The 14,948-nt window shown below is 47.8% G+C and overlaps 1 protein-coding gene across 1 annotated transcript in view; it reads right to left on the bottom strand.

Annotated features, from left to right (window-relative positions):
- The window catches only part of CGREF1 (cell growth regulator with EF-hand domain 1), a 118,772-nt gene that overhangs the window by 30,184 nt on the left and 73,640 nt on the right, over positions 1-14,948 (bottom strand). The window contains exon 2 of the mRNA XM_085613257.1: positions 2,606-2,694. Coding sequence (XP_085469383.1) covers positions 2,606-2,685 — 80 coding nt within the window. The 5' untranslated portion in view covers positions 2,686-2,694. The remainder of the gene's footprint in view (positions 1-2,605; positions 2,695-14,948) is intronic.

Below are 14,948 nucleotides of genomic sequence, written 5' to 3' on the forward strand. Positions count from 1 at the left end.
ACAGCTTCGTACTCTGTCTACAGGAACCAAGCATCTTTTACCGTATGTCCTGTTCTTAAAGGTCCATTCTTTGAGCTCAGCATCAACGAGTCGCTGCACTTCTCCCACTTTGGGCTCAACGTGGTTCTCTGCATGTTTCACACACTTTCCATCGTTGGGGGGCGCAGAACCCATTGGGATTAACCATAGCGGGAGGATCCATTATTATCCCAGATACCCAAAAGCATTAACCTAAATCATATTCAATGTCCTCCAATAGCTGCCTATCATTTATTTATTTACTTCCTACCTAGTGAGGCTGAGTCCTAGCCACTTCAAAGCCATACGTGGCTCTGATACGCAGCATCTTCTCTAGAAGGATGTGGAGCTGCAAGGATGAACTTCAATCAGAAATATCAAGTGAACACATGTGAGCCACCCATAGCAAATGTTCTCTGGCCCTTGAGACCCACATCCCTGAGACTGCGAAGTACAACGCCGGGAGATCCAGGCTCCTAGGCACGGTAACCTCCAGCCCTTTCCATCCAATGTGCCCTAGAATGAATTATGCTGATTGACTTTGCACAAACACATTGTTCCTGTCGCACCAGTGTTGGGAGTTGGACACCGTCAGCTGGATTTTCCTGCATGAAAAGTCTTTGAGAATCATGTCTGAGAGTTTCTAAAGCTAGGAGAGACCTTTGGCCTGATCTGGAGCCAGGACTTCACTTGGGTGGTTGAGAAAAATCTGTCATTTTTTAAAATTCTTAGCCGGGGAGGCAGAGATTTCTTCACCGAAGTGGTTAAAGCCTGCATTGGATGAGCCAAACGGCAGAGAAAAACCCTAGCAGAAATTCACCAATGCTGGATTTTTCTGGTAGATTTCCTACTATTATGTGTAGGTTCTGGAATGTTCCCCCGGTGGGGGGAGATTGTCGGTGCCTCCATATCTATTCTCCTGAACATGCCAGGGTGGTTCCCAGTGCATTAAGGACACTGTAATTAGCTTTTGTGAAAGTCTGCCACCCTTTCCGATGTGGTCTTTCCCAGCGGCATCTCCACTGGAAATGTTGGAGAATCAGTAACTCTAAACAGGGGGGTTAATTGGCCACCTGCTTTGGCAAACTTCCTTCCAGACTTGGCTGAGCAGATGGCCAAGATAATCTCAGGCTAGGATGACACCTACCATTTGCCAAACCCTAAAGCAGCAACCAGTGCTTAATTTGAGCCAGTGGTTTCCGTTGCTCGGCACCCGCACTTAATTGCCAACACCAGCACTTATAGCAGTCTGCCTCATGGTGGAGCGGTTTGTCTAAGTTAGATATGAGCACAACAACTGCTGCTTCCTACTTTAATATACATCAAAAATGAATAATACAGTCGCCCAAAGCATTGTTATAGCTTTCAGGGCCTGGAATAGTCTGAATTCTCACACTTGTAGAAGTGTGCTTGTTAGTAGTTGTGTTAGTGCTGTCATTGGCAGCGCTGGCAGGGGAAATGGGTGGTGCTGACTGCAGAGACCTCCTGACGACGGCCCTGGCACTTAATTTTTACAAATTAAGCACTGGCAGAAACCAATCCACCAGTGAAAGCAACACTGAAATCAATGTATTTCGGATGGATTTAATAATATATAAAATCCTCTAAATCCCACTCTATTTACAGTAGACAAGTTAAAAACTCCCAAATCTGAAACTCTTGGTCTCGTTTAGACGGACTGTGTTCCGTAACCAGTCATCATCACCAGCATTATAATAATATAGCCTTATAGCCCGCCGTAGCGGGCTATAGGGCTATTAAAGGCCCGCTGCATCGTTAAAGGCCCGAGCCGAAGGCGAGGGACTTTAACAAAGCAGAGGGACTTTAATAGCCGGTATAGCCCTGCTACGAAGGGCTATAAGGCTATTAGAACATTCTGCCACTAGAGAGCAGAATGTTCTAACAAATAAAACGAAGCCTTCAGGGAGCACGAGGGGATTCAAATCCCCTCAGGCTCCCTGAAGTCTTTGTTCACAGCCAGAGTTGTGAACAAAGAAACATTGGAATGTTGGCGCTCCGGGCTTATACCAGCCATTATAAGCCCGGAGCACTCCATCGTTTTTAATGCAGCTTCCAACATTCCAATGTTCTAATTTATATTAAAGTGCCTACATCAATACGGTCGTCTTGGACACATCTTGCAGTATGCGCAGAATCTTCTTTTAACTGGAACTTGCTAAGTGTGGCACTGTGACTACTCCAGTAAATCCCTTTTGGACATTTTTAAGCAGGGAAAAGCCACAAACCTCCAAAAATATGACCCCAGAAGTTAAACATGTCCGTAGAATTGAAATGATGACTTCCGAATTCAGAAACCTGGGAGTATCTTAACCTGGCAGATGTCCGCTTTCCTTCCTCCTATGTGCCCAGATGGTAACTCCACGCTGCCTTCCCTTCGCTTTTGGTTTGTAAAGTGATAAACTTAAATTGGATATAATCCACCTAGATTCTCAACCAACTATTGTGATCCACTATTTTTGTTTTGGTGTGATTCACTTTAAAAATGTTATCAAGAAGGTCCTTAAATGTAGAAATTTATGAGACCCTTCTTAGGAAAAAGAAAATTAAGTCGGTCTGAGTGCAGTACCTGTCCATGCCAGCGTTCTTCGGAGCTCCTTCGCCGTATCCCAGGAGGACCAGAAGCCAAGTCAAGAAAGGCCATTTCATCTTGAGGTTCTGCAGGAAGGCATCAAGAGAGAGGTGGGTGATTAATAGACGGAGGGAGAAATAAAAGGATCGGAGAGACAAACAAACAGAAAAGGGAGATATGGAGAGACTGTGAAAATGAAGATGGTACCTTGACAAGATAGCAGATACGTGAGGATCTAATGGGGATTCCAGACATGGTGAGAGGACGACACACATCAGAGTTCTAGCACAGACTTCACGTAGTATCTTTAAGAATTACATACTCTTTATTAGATCTGTTCTCTGGAGTCTAGGTTACTGTGCAATTTTAGTGTTAATATTGTCATCAGTCCTGATATACCTGATGGTCAATTTGCTATGATACTACATCGAACTACATCGAACTCGTGTTTCAGGACTTGACTCTCTGGAGGTAGCGAGGCCAAGCAGTCAAGGCTTAATCATTGAGGTAACTTGTGCCAATTAATGTTCAACAACTTCTTATACACATGACAAATATAGAATTCTTGTCTTTGGAAAAATAGTGCTAGGAATGAAAAAATAGAGCAAGCATGCACACAACAAAAGTGTCTACCAAGTTTGGGGACTAAGCTGCACCCATAAATATATATTTTTTTAATTTAACTGAAGTTCCTTCCATGGTGCAAAACTAAAGAGTGTTTGCATGACAAAGCCCCAGTGACAAAACTAAACTACAGTCTCTGCCAGGTGATCAAAATCAGAGGGCAGTGTAGCATAGTGTTCTTAAATCCCTGTCTTTCTCAGTAACAGCAAATCTTGATTGAATATATAATCATTTCCTGGCACTGGAAGTGGATCAAAATCCCAAATCGTCACCAATATGTTACAAGTGAAATGATCCAAGAGCCGAGTAAAGGATGAAGGAGGATTTATTCCATTGAGAAATTCACCCACGACCAGGACGTCCTGCTGCCACGGATTCCAGCACAAAACTACAGTTGCTTGGAAGACCGGTAAGCAGAGAACGGCGTGGAGCGTGGACATATTTAATAAACAACATGTTGACACACAAGATGATCGTACGCAAGAGCCTCATAAAAGGCTCCATGCACTACGATCATCTCGTGCATGTAACTATGACATCACTACAAAAGGGCAGACAGAGACCTGCCTACACCCTCTTCCCCATCCGGTCCCTTGTGCTGAATTCACTTCTGTTGCACTATGGGACACTCACAGTTTTTTGCAAACTCCAACCACTGAAAAAATAGCAACCCAGACCAAATGGGGGGTTTATTTCAGCAAGGACCTGTTTTTCAGGATCTTTCGGTATACGCCCACTCCAGGATGACCATGGGACACTGTTTGCAAGAGGACCCCTCCCAAGGGGCAGGAACCTTGGACTAATAAAAGGTGCATTAGGTGTCCCTCTATGGCCTGTAACCAGGGATAGCTCAAGAACGGATATGCTAGAGTCCTAGTAACTGCTTCACTTCACTTCCCTTTACTGGTAAGTCCTCTCTGGTAACTCAGATGAAATGCTGGTCCGGTGAAAGGTTGCTTGCACCTGCCCAGGTTGGATACTTAGCACAACATGAGCTAAAAGGAGTTCTCTCTCCCCAAGGACATAGGAGAAGAGTAGAGGTGAATCCCACGCTTATGGATTCCCATAGGACGGATTAATATTCCATATTAGAACATTGCTATGATGAGAGCTCTATTGAAGACACTGGAGTAGCTCCGGCTTATAATGGCTGGTATAAGTCCTGAGCTCCAACATTCCAATATTTGTCTTTCTGTTTCTCCCTTTTTAATTTAGAACATTCTACCCTGGAGGGTGGATGTTCTAATAGCCTTACAGCCCTTCTGCCTCGGGCTATACCGGTTGTTAAAGACCCTCACCCTATAACTCAGGTTCAGAGCCTTTAACCAGTATAGCCCTCGGCAGCGGGTTATAAGGCTATAGTGTGCTCAGGGCACAGGTATCAATCTGTGTTGTCTTCTCAAACAGGACAGTTCTCGGCAGCTCTCTGTTCTTGGGACAGCCTCTGCCTGTCACAGCAGATACAGACCACAGCTGGGTCTGGTTTGGGAGGCAGGCTTTTGTTTACACACTGAAGGGTGGCAGGAGAGTCCACATTCATCATTCTCTCCATAGATAAAGCAACATGGGGGTTCTCTGCAGTCTTGACCCATGTTGACACTGAAGATCTAGCTTCAATGGGATACTAAAGTCAGGTGTGTATGTAGGTATGTATGTTAGAGATATTTAAATAGCACGAGAGGTGGCGGAGCACTGTACAGTGTCAAAGACAAAGAAACGTGAATGTATGATTGAAGGAGTAGCAGGCGTCTAAGAGCAAAAGTGGGCCTTTAACGCACCACAATATGGTGTTCTGTAAAGACGTTACTTCGGATCTTTCCTTATCTTTCGTAAATCAGAGCAGGCTGGGACAGCCCTTAATAATATGTTGATACCATTCCAGATCCTGGCAATGAAGAAGGCCTTTTGTCTAGATTCTTTACTGTTTGCACTTCTTCTCCAGTCTGTTGGCGTCCTGGCCTTGGATGTATTGAGAAATAGTGAGCTTGTCAGCCAGGTGCATGTCATGATGGCTTTGCAGAAGATGTAGCTGGCTTTAAACACATTGGGGTCGGCCGGGGGAGTCCATCAGAAGGAGGGTTAACATGGTCATGTTTCTTCAGGCCTTTGATGAGGCATGCTACAAGAACACAGGATGTTCCTAAGGGGGCCACTGTGGAGTTTGGGAGGCAATAGAGATGGAAATTGGCACCATCCAGATGCATGAATAGGAAGGCCTCAACCACCATTCTAAAGCCGCTTTCTAGAAGGAAATTGTTTACTTTCTTTAGAAGAGACAGAGCTGGTACCAAGCCATCTTAGCCTAATGGCACGCATGGAGCATTGGAGCGTGTTGGCCTTCATATAAGTGTCATAAAGGAGGGAGCCTATTAAGTTCTATAATGTTCCACATGTTGTGGTTCCAGGCAGATTCTCATAATGCTAAGTGTCAAACAATTGATGGAGTTACTGCTGCTGTTCCTTACGGTGTACTTACTGTACCCTGTCAAGACACACGATTCTATTCTAAGAGTCGGTAAGGAGCATGGCGTAGCCTTGGACAAGGAGCAGATCCTCCTCAGTACAACAGTCTACATCTGACATGATAGGTACTCTAGGCATCATTAGTGGTTTCAAGATACTACAGCACTGGTTCTTGCTGGTCAGTTGGACTCAAAGGTGGTACGTTAGTTGACGGCTGCGTGGGTTGCCCAGGGGGATTGCTACAGAGACTTGCACCATCTACTTGTGCCATGTGCTTACTGTAGATTTGTCTCTCTGGTGTTTGGTTGGTCGGCCTTCCTCCTCTTGCTGCTGGTCCCTGCTGCACTGCGCACTATCTGGGCACCATTGGCCACACCCTGATTGGAAATCCCAATATCATTTACTGGTCGTATGTCTGACATTGTAAGAAGGGTGTCTTAATTATGTTTTCTGCTCAGCTTCTATGGGTTGTAAAGAAACTCCACTCCACATTCATGGCCCGGTCACTTACCGGTAATCTTCATTACTGCGAGTCCAGGTCTCCCCCAATACAGTCCTGTTTTTTCCCACCCGTCCACCTAGGGGGGTGGGATTGATTATGTTATAGAGGACTGTTTATATACACAGGATGCGATGTCATTGCTCCTCCCCTTTTCTACTGCCACATAGGAATGGTAGCCATGTTGAGAGGATTTTGCGCATATGACAGCTAGGGGACAGGGTCTGCAGGACGGAGACAGCATATCGCAGGTAAGGACTGTAGCGGGGAAGACGGACGAGGAGGTAATGGAATATACGCGTTTTATGTTCTCTCACAGAGAACAAAGGTTGTAAATAATTCATTAGTGTATTAGACTTGGTTACACTTGCATTGCAAGCCCTGCTCCCTGCAACGCGTGCAATGTTTAAGTGCACCGTGTCCCTCCCGTGTGCTGTACCTTCTTCCTCCCTTTGCTTCCGCTGATGTTTTATTCATATGGACAGTTACTGTGGCTACAGAGACACCGATCCCTCGGCCTAATTTCTAAGCTGCAGGGCTGACTTGGCTACAGTACAAACTGTGGGCCAATGGAACGACTGCTCCATATCACGTTACACTCTGGCACCTCCACCATGAGGCTGCAATCATAACTCAAGAAAATGTAAACAGGCACCTAATTGAAAGCAGAGCTGAGCCTGCACACCGTGCCCCATTCAGACGGAAGGTCGCCCATCAGTCTAGAGTGCCCACCCCCATTTGAGCAGCGCAGAGAGTCTGATTTGCGTTGGGTTGGCCCCTGTGTTCAGTGGCACAACAGAGATATTATAAGGCATGGGCAAAATGGGCAATTGTCCAGGGTCCCCACCTTCCAAGTGGCCCCCTGGGAAAGTAAACTATTTCGAGCTCACTTCGGTGTATTTTTGTACCTTAATCTTTAATCTAGAATTCAATATTGTTAGGCAAAATAGGGCTTGAATTAGCAAAAAATTGGTAATAAAATTCAAAGTTACTTGAAACCAGGCCCCTAAAGATATTTCCTGCCCCCCAAAATCCTTCAGATGACACTGTCCAGGCACAGACAAGCTAACAAAGATGGAATGAAGTGATTACCAGCAGTTCAAAGTGAATGCGGCATCCCCATCCATCACTGGTTGTGTTGGGTACCAGTATTAGCCCTCACAGCATCAGATGCTGTCCTGCTACACCAGAGACAACTTGGCCAATCACAGCAATGGCCTTCCAGTTGGGAGATTTCAACACAGACCCAGCAGTAGCTTGACAATTGGGGAGTGTTTGGCTCGGGGCTTGGAAAAAAGTTCAACCAGTCCCCAAAACTGATATAAAATCAGCATGAACACAACACCTTGCACCCTCTATAGGGCCCTTGTCATGTCCATGCTCTGTGAGGAGTGGAGGTGCTCAGGTCCTGCCCTGCGGATCTGCTCCTCAACCTGCACCTACTCTCCGCCTGCCGGCCTCAGCAGTAGAGTCGGCTGCCTTTATCCCTCTCTTCTGCCTACTCGCCTTAAAAACTCCATCAACCAGGGCCCGGGAGCAGGGTTAGGGTTTTGAGGTGTTTCCCAAAGAATGATCCTTTAGGAGGAGACTTTTCTCAGCGCCTCCTCTAGGCCTACAAAGTTCTCTGGTGTGTTTTGTTTGTAAGGATGAAAGAGACGATGCAGAGCCAGGTCTTTCCGTCAAGTTGTACTTTATCATGGGTTCCCTCAATATTACACTTGCTCTTCTCCTGCAGACTGAGTTTGTCCCCACCCATGCTGCCCCTGCACTCTTCTGTCCAGGAATGCCCTGCTCCTCCACACACTTCCTGTCTAGTCCTTCAGGCAGGAAGTAGTGTCCATTGCCATGGCTGTGAACCAAGGCGGACTGCACTTCAGGGTCCTACTGCCCCCACGACATGACACCCTAAGTATGGGTTCATTTGTTAAGGGTTCAGTGTTCCATTTTAGGGCCTTCCCACATTTGACCCTCTTGCTGGCACGCTTGCCCCGGAAGCTATTGTGGATTGACTAAGAGGGGAAAATGGATCTGCTAAAAAGTGGAGCTACCATCTGGAGCCCCTCTGAAGCTCTTCTGTAAGGTTTGGTAGCCCTGATATACTCCTGGAGACCTTGGGGGCACCCATGTGCAAGGAATCTTCACTGCAATTCTGGATTGTTGAATTTTTCAGGATGCTATGTGGGCGGCGCTGATCATGTGCTCAGCACAGGTGTACAGTGTGATGCAGAGGTGTTCTTGTTGGTTGTCTGGTGGTGAGAGCTGGTAGTTTGGTTGGGTGTTTGTGTGAGATGGTTGAAGAGAATGATGAGACCGGAGTGCCAGGCTCGTCCGAAGCTTTTGTGAGTTCTGGGACACATAAGTCACACGGAACCTCTCTCTCGTTTGCTGGTAGCATGAGCATCTGTCCCATGTAGGACCAATGTCTCTAGAACACAAGTCACGCGGAACCTCTCTCTCGTTTGCTGGTAGCAGGAGCATCTGTCCCAAGTAGGACCAATGTCTCTAGGACACAAGTCACGCGGAACCTCTCTCTCATTTGCTGGTAGCAGGAGCATCTGTCCCAAGTAGGACCAATGTCTCTGGGACACAAGTCACACGGAACCTCTCTCTCGTTTTCTGGTAGCATGAGCATCTGTCCCAAGTAGGACCAATGTCTCTGGGACACAAGTCACATGGAACCTCTCTCTCGTTTGCTGGTAGCAGGAGCATCTGTCCCAAGTAGGACCAATGTCTCTGGGACACAAGTCACACGGAACCTCTCTCTCGTTTGCTGGTAGCATGAGCATCTGTCCCAAGTAGGACCAATGTCTCTGGATCACAAGTCACACCGAACCTCTCTCTCGTTTGCTGGTAGCAGGAGCATCTGTCCCAAATAGGACCAATGTCTCTGGGACACAAGTCACACGGAACCGCTCTCTCGTTTGCTGGTAGCATGAGCATCTGTCCCAAGTAGGACCAATGTCTCTGGGACACAAGTCACACGGAACCGCTCTCTCGTTTGCTGGTAGCATGAGCATCTGTCCCAAGTAGGACCAATGTCTCTGGGACACAAGTCACACGGAACCTCTCTCTCGTTTGCTGGTAGCAGGAGCATCTGTCCCAAGTAGGACCAATGTCTCTGGGACACAAGTCACACGGAACCTCTCTCTCGTTTGCTGGTAGCAGGAGCATCTGTCCCAAATAGGACCAATGTCTCTGGGACACAAGTCACACGGAACCGCTCTCTCGTTTGCTTGTAGCATGAGCATCTGTCCCAAGTAGGACCAATGTCTCTGGGGCACAAGTCACACGGAACCTCTCTCTTGTTTGCTGGTAGCTGGAGCATCTCTCCCAAGTAGGACCAATGTCTCTGGGACACAAGTCACACGGAACCTCTCTCTCGTTTGCTGGTAGCATGAGCATCTGTCCGAAGTAGGACCAATGTCTCTGGGACACAAGTCACACGGAACCTCTCTCTCGTTTGCTGGTAGCAGGAGCATCTGTCCCAAATAGGACCAATGTCTCTGGGACACAAGTCACACGGAACCGCTCTCTCGTTTGCTGGTAGCATGAGCATCTGTCCCAAGTAGGACCAATGTCTCTGGGACACAAGTCACACGGAACCGCTCTCTCGTTTGCTGGTAGCATGAGCATCTGTCCCAAGTAGGACCAATGTCTCTGGGACACAAGTCACACGGAACCTCTCTCTCGTTTGCTGGTAGCTGGAGCATCTGTCCCAAGTAGGACCAATGTCTCTGGGACACAAGTCACACGGAACCTCTCTCTCGTTTGCTGGTAGCAGGAGCATCTGTCCCAAGTAGGACCAATGTCTCTGGGACACAAGTCACACGGAACCTCTCTCTCGTTTGCAGGTAGCAGGAGCATCTGTCCCAAATAGGACCAATGTCTCAGGGACACAAGTCACACGGAACCGCTCTCTCGTTTGCTGGTAGCATGAGCATCTGTCCCAAGTAGGACCAATGTCTCTGGGACACAAGTCACACGGAACCTCTCTCTCGTTTGCTGGTAGCTGGAGCATCTGTCCCAAGTAGGACCAATGTCTCTGGGACACAAGTCACACGGAACCTCTCTCTCGTTTGCTGGTAGCAGGAGCATCTGTCCCAAGTAGGACCAATGTCTCTGGGACACAAGTCACATGGAACCTCTCTCTCGTTTGCAGGTAGCAGGAGCATCTGTCCCAAATAGGACCAATGTCTCTGGGACACAAGTCACACGGAACCGCTCTCTCGTTTGCTGGTAGCATGAGCATCTGTCCCAAGTAGGACCAATGTCTCTGGGACACAAGTCACACGGAACCTCTCTCTCGTTTGCTGGTAGCTGGAGCATCTGTCCCAAATAGGACCAATGTCTCTGGGACACATTTTGAAGCAATGGCACCATATGGCGCCATCTACTGGTGACAACGTACCTGTCTCATCATTAATAGATCTCAAACACAGGCCATGCCTTTGCTTTGTGATACATAAATACATTTAGCAGCAGCAACAGTTCAGGGCGCTGAAAAAAGTGGGCTGCGGCAACGGGCCCTGCTGCTCTGAGCTTGTGATAGCCCTGCAGAGGGTGGAGAACGGCAGGCGGAGGGGGGTTTGTGATGGTCAAGCGGGAGCTCAGATATCTGCTGACTGAAGACAGCTGAGACCCTCCATGGCTACTCCTGAGGCCCTTTCCTACTTCTCCTTCGTGATCCCAAGGCAGCGCTCACCACACGTAGGCCTTGAGCTACATTAAAGGTTCATCCTGTCGTAAAAATAACGTGAGTGAGCACAAGGTGAACCCAAAGTTTCAAGAACTATGAAGAGACATGATCCAAAGCGACATGTGGACATGACATAGTAGGACACAGCATAATCTCTAAAAGCATGAATGTTCAAATCCCCCCTGCAAATAGAGCTCGACCTGCAAAGGACTGAGGGGTCCATTTAGAAGTATCGGATCCCACGGAAATTAAATTTAAGTCTTGATCAGCTCAAGGGAGCTGTTTATGGTGAAACCATCCACAGGGCAGTCAGGCCCCTTTGCCTGAACTCAGAGGCATAAGCAACATCTGGAGGGGCACTTCTCTCAGCGGGAACTCAGTAATGCCCCATACGATGGGCTACATTAGAGACCCAACCATTTCTGTGATAAGAGCTACTTATGTTCAATGAAAATCATCCTGAGCTACTATTGTAAGAGAGACCACAGTAGACCATTTTACCTTAGTGGCCACCATATGTAAGATGACCAGCAGTGACCACCATAGTGTATCGGGCAGAATTGCAAGGAGTGATGTAAACTTTTTTTCCAATTTGGAATATGTCTCCATGGGTAATAGATAGCAGCCATAGATGCAATTGCCCTAGAGCTAAGCTAATAATCACACCCCCTGCCACATGATCTATAACTTATACATCAGATTTAAATATATTTTAGAAATTCATCCATTTTTCTTCAAACATCAGCTTACAAGTTCTGAAAATACACGATTTGTCTCAAACACACACTCTCATTTTTGGTATAAATTCAACTAAGCAAAAGCTTCTAATTTAGCAGGCGTGGCTGCAAATGGGAGAGCTACTCACAGTTAGCTGGAGAGTTACCAGTAGCTCACGAGCTACTTGTTGGAGACGTCTTATTAGTGAACTGGTTAACCTTCCAGTGATCGCAGAAGGTATTACAGTTGCAGATTTTGGGACAGATTTAGAATTGGGTGATGATGGAAATTCCTCCAGTGTGTTGGCGAGAGGCACGGAGTACCCGCTACACCGAGAGACGGAAGAGGCAGCACCGCCAGGAGGTTTGTAGATTTGTGGGTGAGATGCTCACTCCGGGGGGGGGGGTCTACTGGTGGGATTTCTTTCACCACACCGACGGTGGACGACATTCCAGCAGTGGACTTTACTCCAGCTGGCACAGTTGCTCCCAGCATGCTGATGGTGCAGGGAACCCGTGGCTCCTTCTCTGGATGAAGCACTCCCTCCACCAATCAGTGGATTTTCCATAACCCAAAGCTAACTCAGGCCCTGAGCATCAGCACTCACTGCTGTGGTCTCAGGTCTCAGCCTCTCTTTACCCCCACACAGACAAGAGAGGGGTCACGCTCCAGAGCAGCCTTAGGGTTTGAGTCCTGGTCACACAGTTTACCTGCATGAACTCTGGAGAGTCAGGGCCACAGGCCCGGTTCCAGCGGGTGGGCCAAGTGGGCCAGGCCCACCCAAACATGAGCCTTGGCCCTAACAGTGAATCTGCCACCGATGTACAACAATAAAAAATGTTCAGATAAATGGTGATTTATGATCCTGCTGGAGAGCAGTCACTTGTCTGCTGGTAGTTTTTAAATGCAGGTAAACTGTATTTTATGTGGATAGCTCAGTGGGTTACTGCCTTTGTCACAGAGATCCTTGTGTTATTTGCTGTTCAGAAGTTACAATCCCAAGATAGGACAGTGACCTCTGAACTGTCATCAAAGAGCTGCATACAATCTTTGCTTTTTTGTGTTGTTATATAGTTAGAACTTCCCCAGTCTTTCATTATTCTAATGTTGCCAAAAGGAGTTTGTTCGGGCAGATATACATTTTTCTCAGTAAAGCCAACCCGCAACCACTGGAGTACTCTTTAAATCCTGAGTTTGTGCTTCTCCAGACCAACCCCTCTTAAAATATATTGCCCACCAGTATGGATGACATGTGATTCCTACACCTTGTAATTCTCATTGGCTTATGTGACATTCCCTGTAGACTAATGTATTGTCTCTGTATAATGTGTGCATGATGTAAAGTACTGTGACACCTTACACTGATATGAGTAGTGCTATACAACAAATGAAATGCATACAAGAGGGGGGCAACGGAGAGATGAGGGGCACTAGTGGAGGGTGGCAGTGAGGGAATCCGAGAAGAAGGACAATAGGGAGAGGGGCTATGGAGCGATGAGGGTCACTGGTGGAGGATGGCAATGAGGGCATCCAAGGGGGAGGTCATGGGGTGGTAGGGGGATACAGAGAGATGAGGGGCACTGGTGGAGGGTAGTATTGAGGGAATCTGAGGAGGAAGTCAATAGGGGGAGGGGCTATGGAGCTATGAGGGGCATTTTTGGAGGGTGGCAAAGAGGGAATCGAAGGAGGAGGCCATGAGATAGAGGGAGGGAGAGGGGGAGCTACGGAGAGGTGAGGGGGCAGTGAGGGAATCAGAGGAAGAGATAAAAAGGGGGAGGGGCTATGGGGAGATGAGGGGAACTGGTGGAGGCTGGCAGTGATGGAATCCAAGGAGGAGGTCATGGGGTGGAGGGGGGAGCAACAGAGAGATGAGGGGCACCGGTGGAGGGTAGTATTGAGGGAATCCGAGGAGGAAGTCAATAGGGGGAGAGGCTATGGAGCGATGAGGGGCATTGTTGGAGGGTGGCAAAGAGGGAATCCAAGGAGGAGGCCATGAGATAGAGGGAGGGAGAGGGGGAGCTACGGAGAGGTGAGGGTGGCAGTGAGGGAATCCGAGGAGGAGGTCAATAGGGTGAGGGGCTATGGAGAGATGGGGGGAACTGGTGGAGGGTGGCAGTGAGGGAATCCGAGGAGGAGGTCAATAGGGGGAGGGGCTACGGAGAGATGAAGGGCATTGTTGGAGGGTGGCAAAGAGGGAATCCAAGGAGGAGGTCATGGGAGAGATGAGGGACACTGGTGGATGGTGGTAGTCAAGGTATTTACGGAGAAAGAGGTCATTGGTGGGGTGCCAAAAAAGACTTTCGCATCAGCGCTAGAGCCGGCCTTGTCATAGCCTTTCTGTTTTTGGTTATTTAATTAGCAGTCGGGTCATTAGGGCAACTGTAGAATATACTTTGAAGTACATACTAATCACATTTACTGCTATATTCAATGTTTCAAGTCTGAAGGTGATTTTACGAATGTTTTTTTCCGGTAACAATGAAAGTGGACCCGGATGGTGGCTGGTATGGGGCTGGGGCCCAAGATCAGCTGTAAGATAAGGTGCGCTGGAATGGGGTGGTAGAAAAGTGGATAATCAAGCCTGTAAGGGAGTGCGCTGCAGAGTCCGGGGTGAGGTGGAGGTAGTAATGAAGAGGGATTCTCCCTGAAGGCTCGCACAGAGGGAGCCCGAGTAGTGTCCCTTGCCTGATACTCCCACCTCAGAAACCTCCTCTTCCCATCAAAGGGACATTACATGGAGAAAAAAAAACGTTTTGAGACAAATCGGGCCCGCAAAGGCCCACCCAAATAATAATTCCTGGAGCCGGGCCTGCACAGGCACCCTTCATGTCAGCCACTTCCGGGTACACCAGCCAAGTCCATTACCAAAGCTATCATTAGTGTAGCACTAGTAAATCCACCACTCACTATTACATTTCTGTGAATGACTAAACATGGATTATTTTTCACCCCATCAATGAGGGTAACAGAAGAGCTTGTGCGCTTGTGTAAAGTTAAGCTTTCCGATTGGCTACTCCTGAGCCGGGATGTTTATTTAATTCATAGCACTGCACACTGATGTGGAACTGGGAGCACACACTGCCAGCAGGACTCTTGCTGGTGTGTACACACAGTGCTTTAAATGGGCCGTTACTCACCGGTCCTGAGTACCGGCACTTCTTAGAATTATCACTCTGAGTAGCGGCACTTCTCTACTGCCCCGGAGAGTACCGGTACTCATGAAAAGGTAGGCTCATTGGCTGTGCTGGAGTGGAACGTGTCTCTCTGGAAGCTAAGGCGCCGCTTCTGTTGACCTGATCGGAGCCCCAGCTGAGCTATTCAGCAGGGCTGCTTTGAATAAT

Source organism: Triturus cristatus, chromosome 6 (assembly GCF_964204655.1).
Source record: "Triturus cristatus chromosome 6, aTriCri1.1, whole genome shotgun sequence".
Lineage (NCBI taxonomy): Eukaryota > Metazoa > Chordata > Amphibia > Caudata > Salamandridae > Triturus > Triturus cristatus.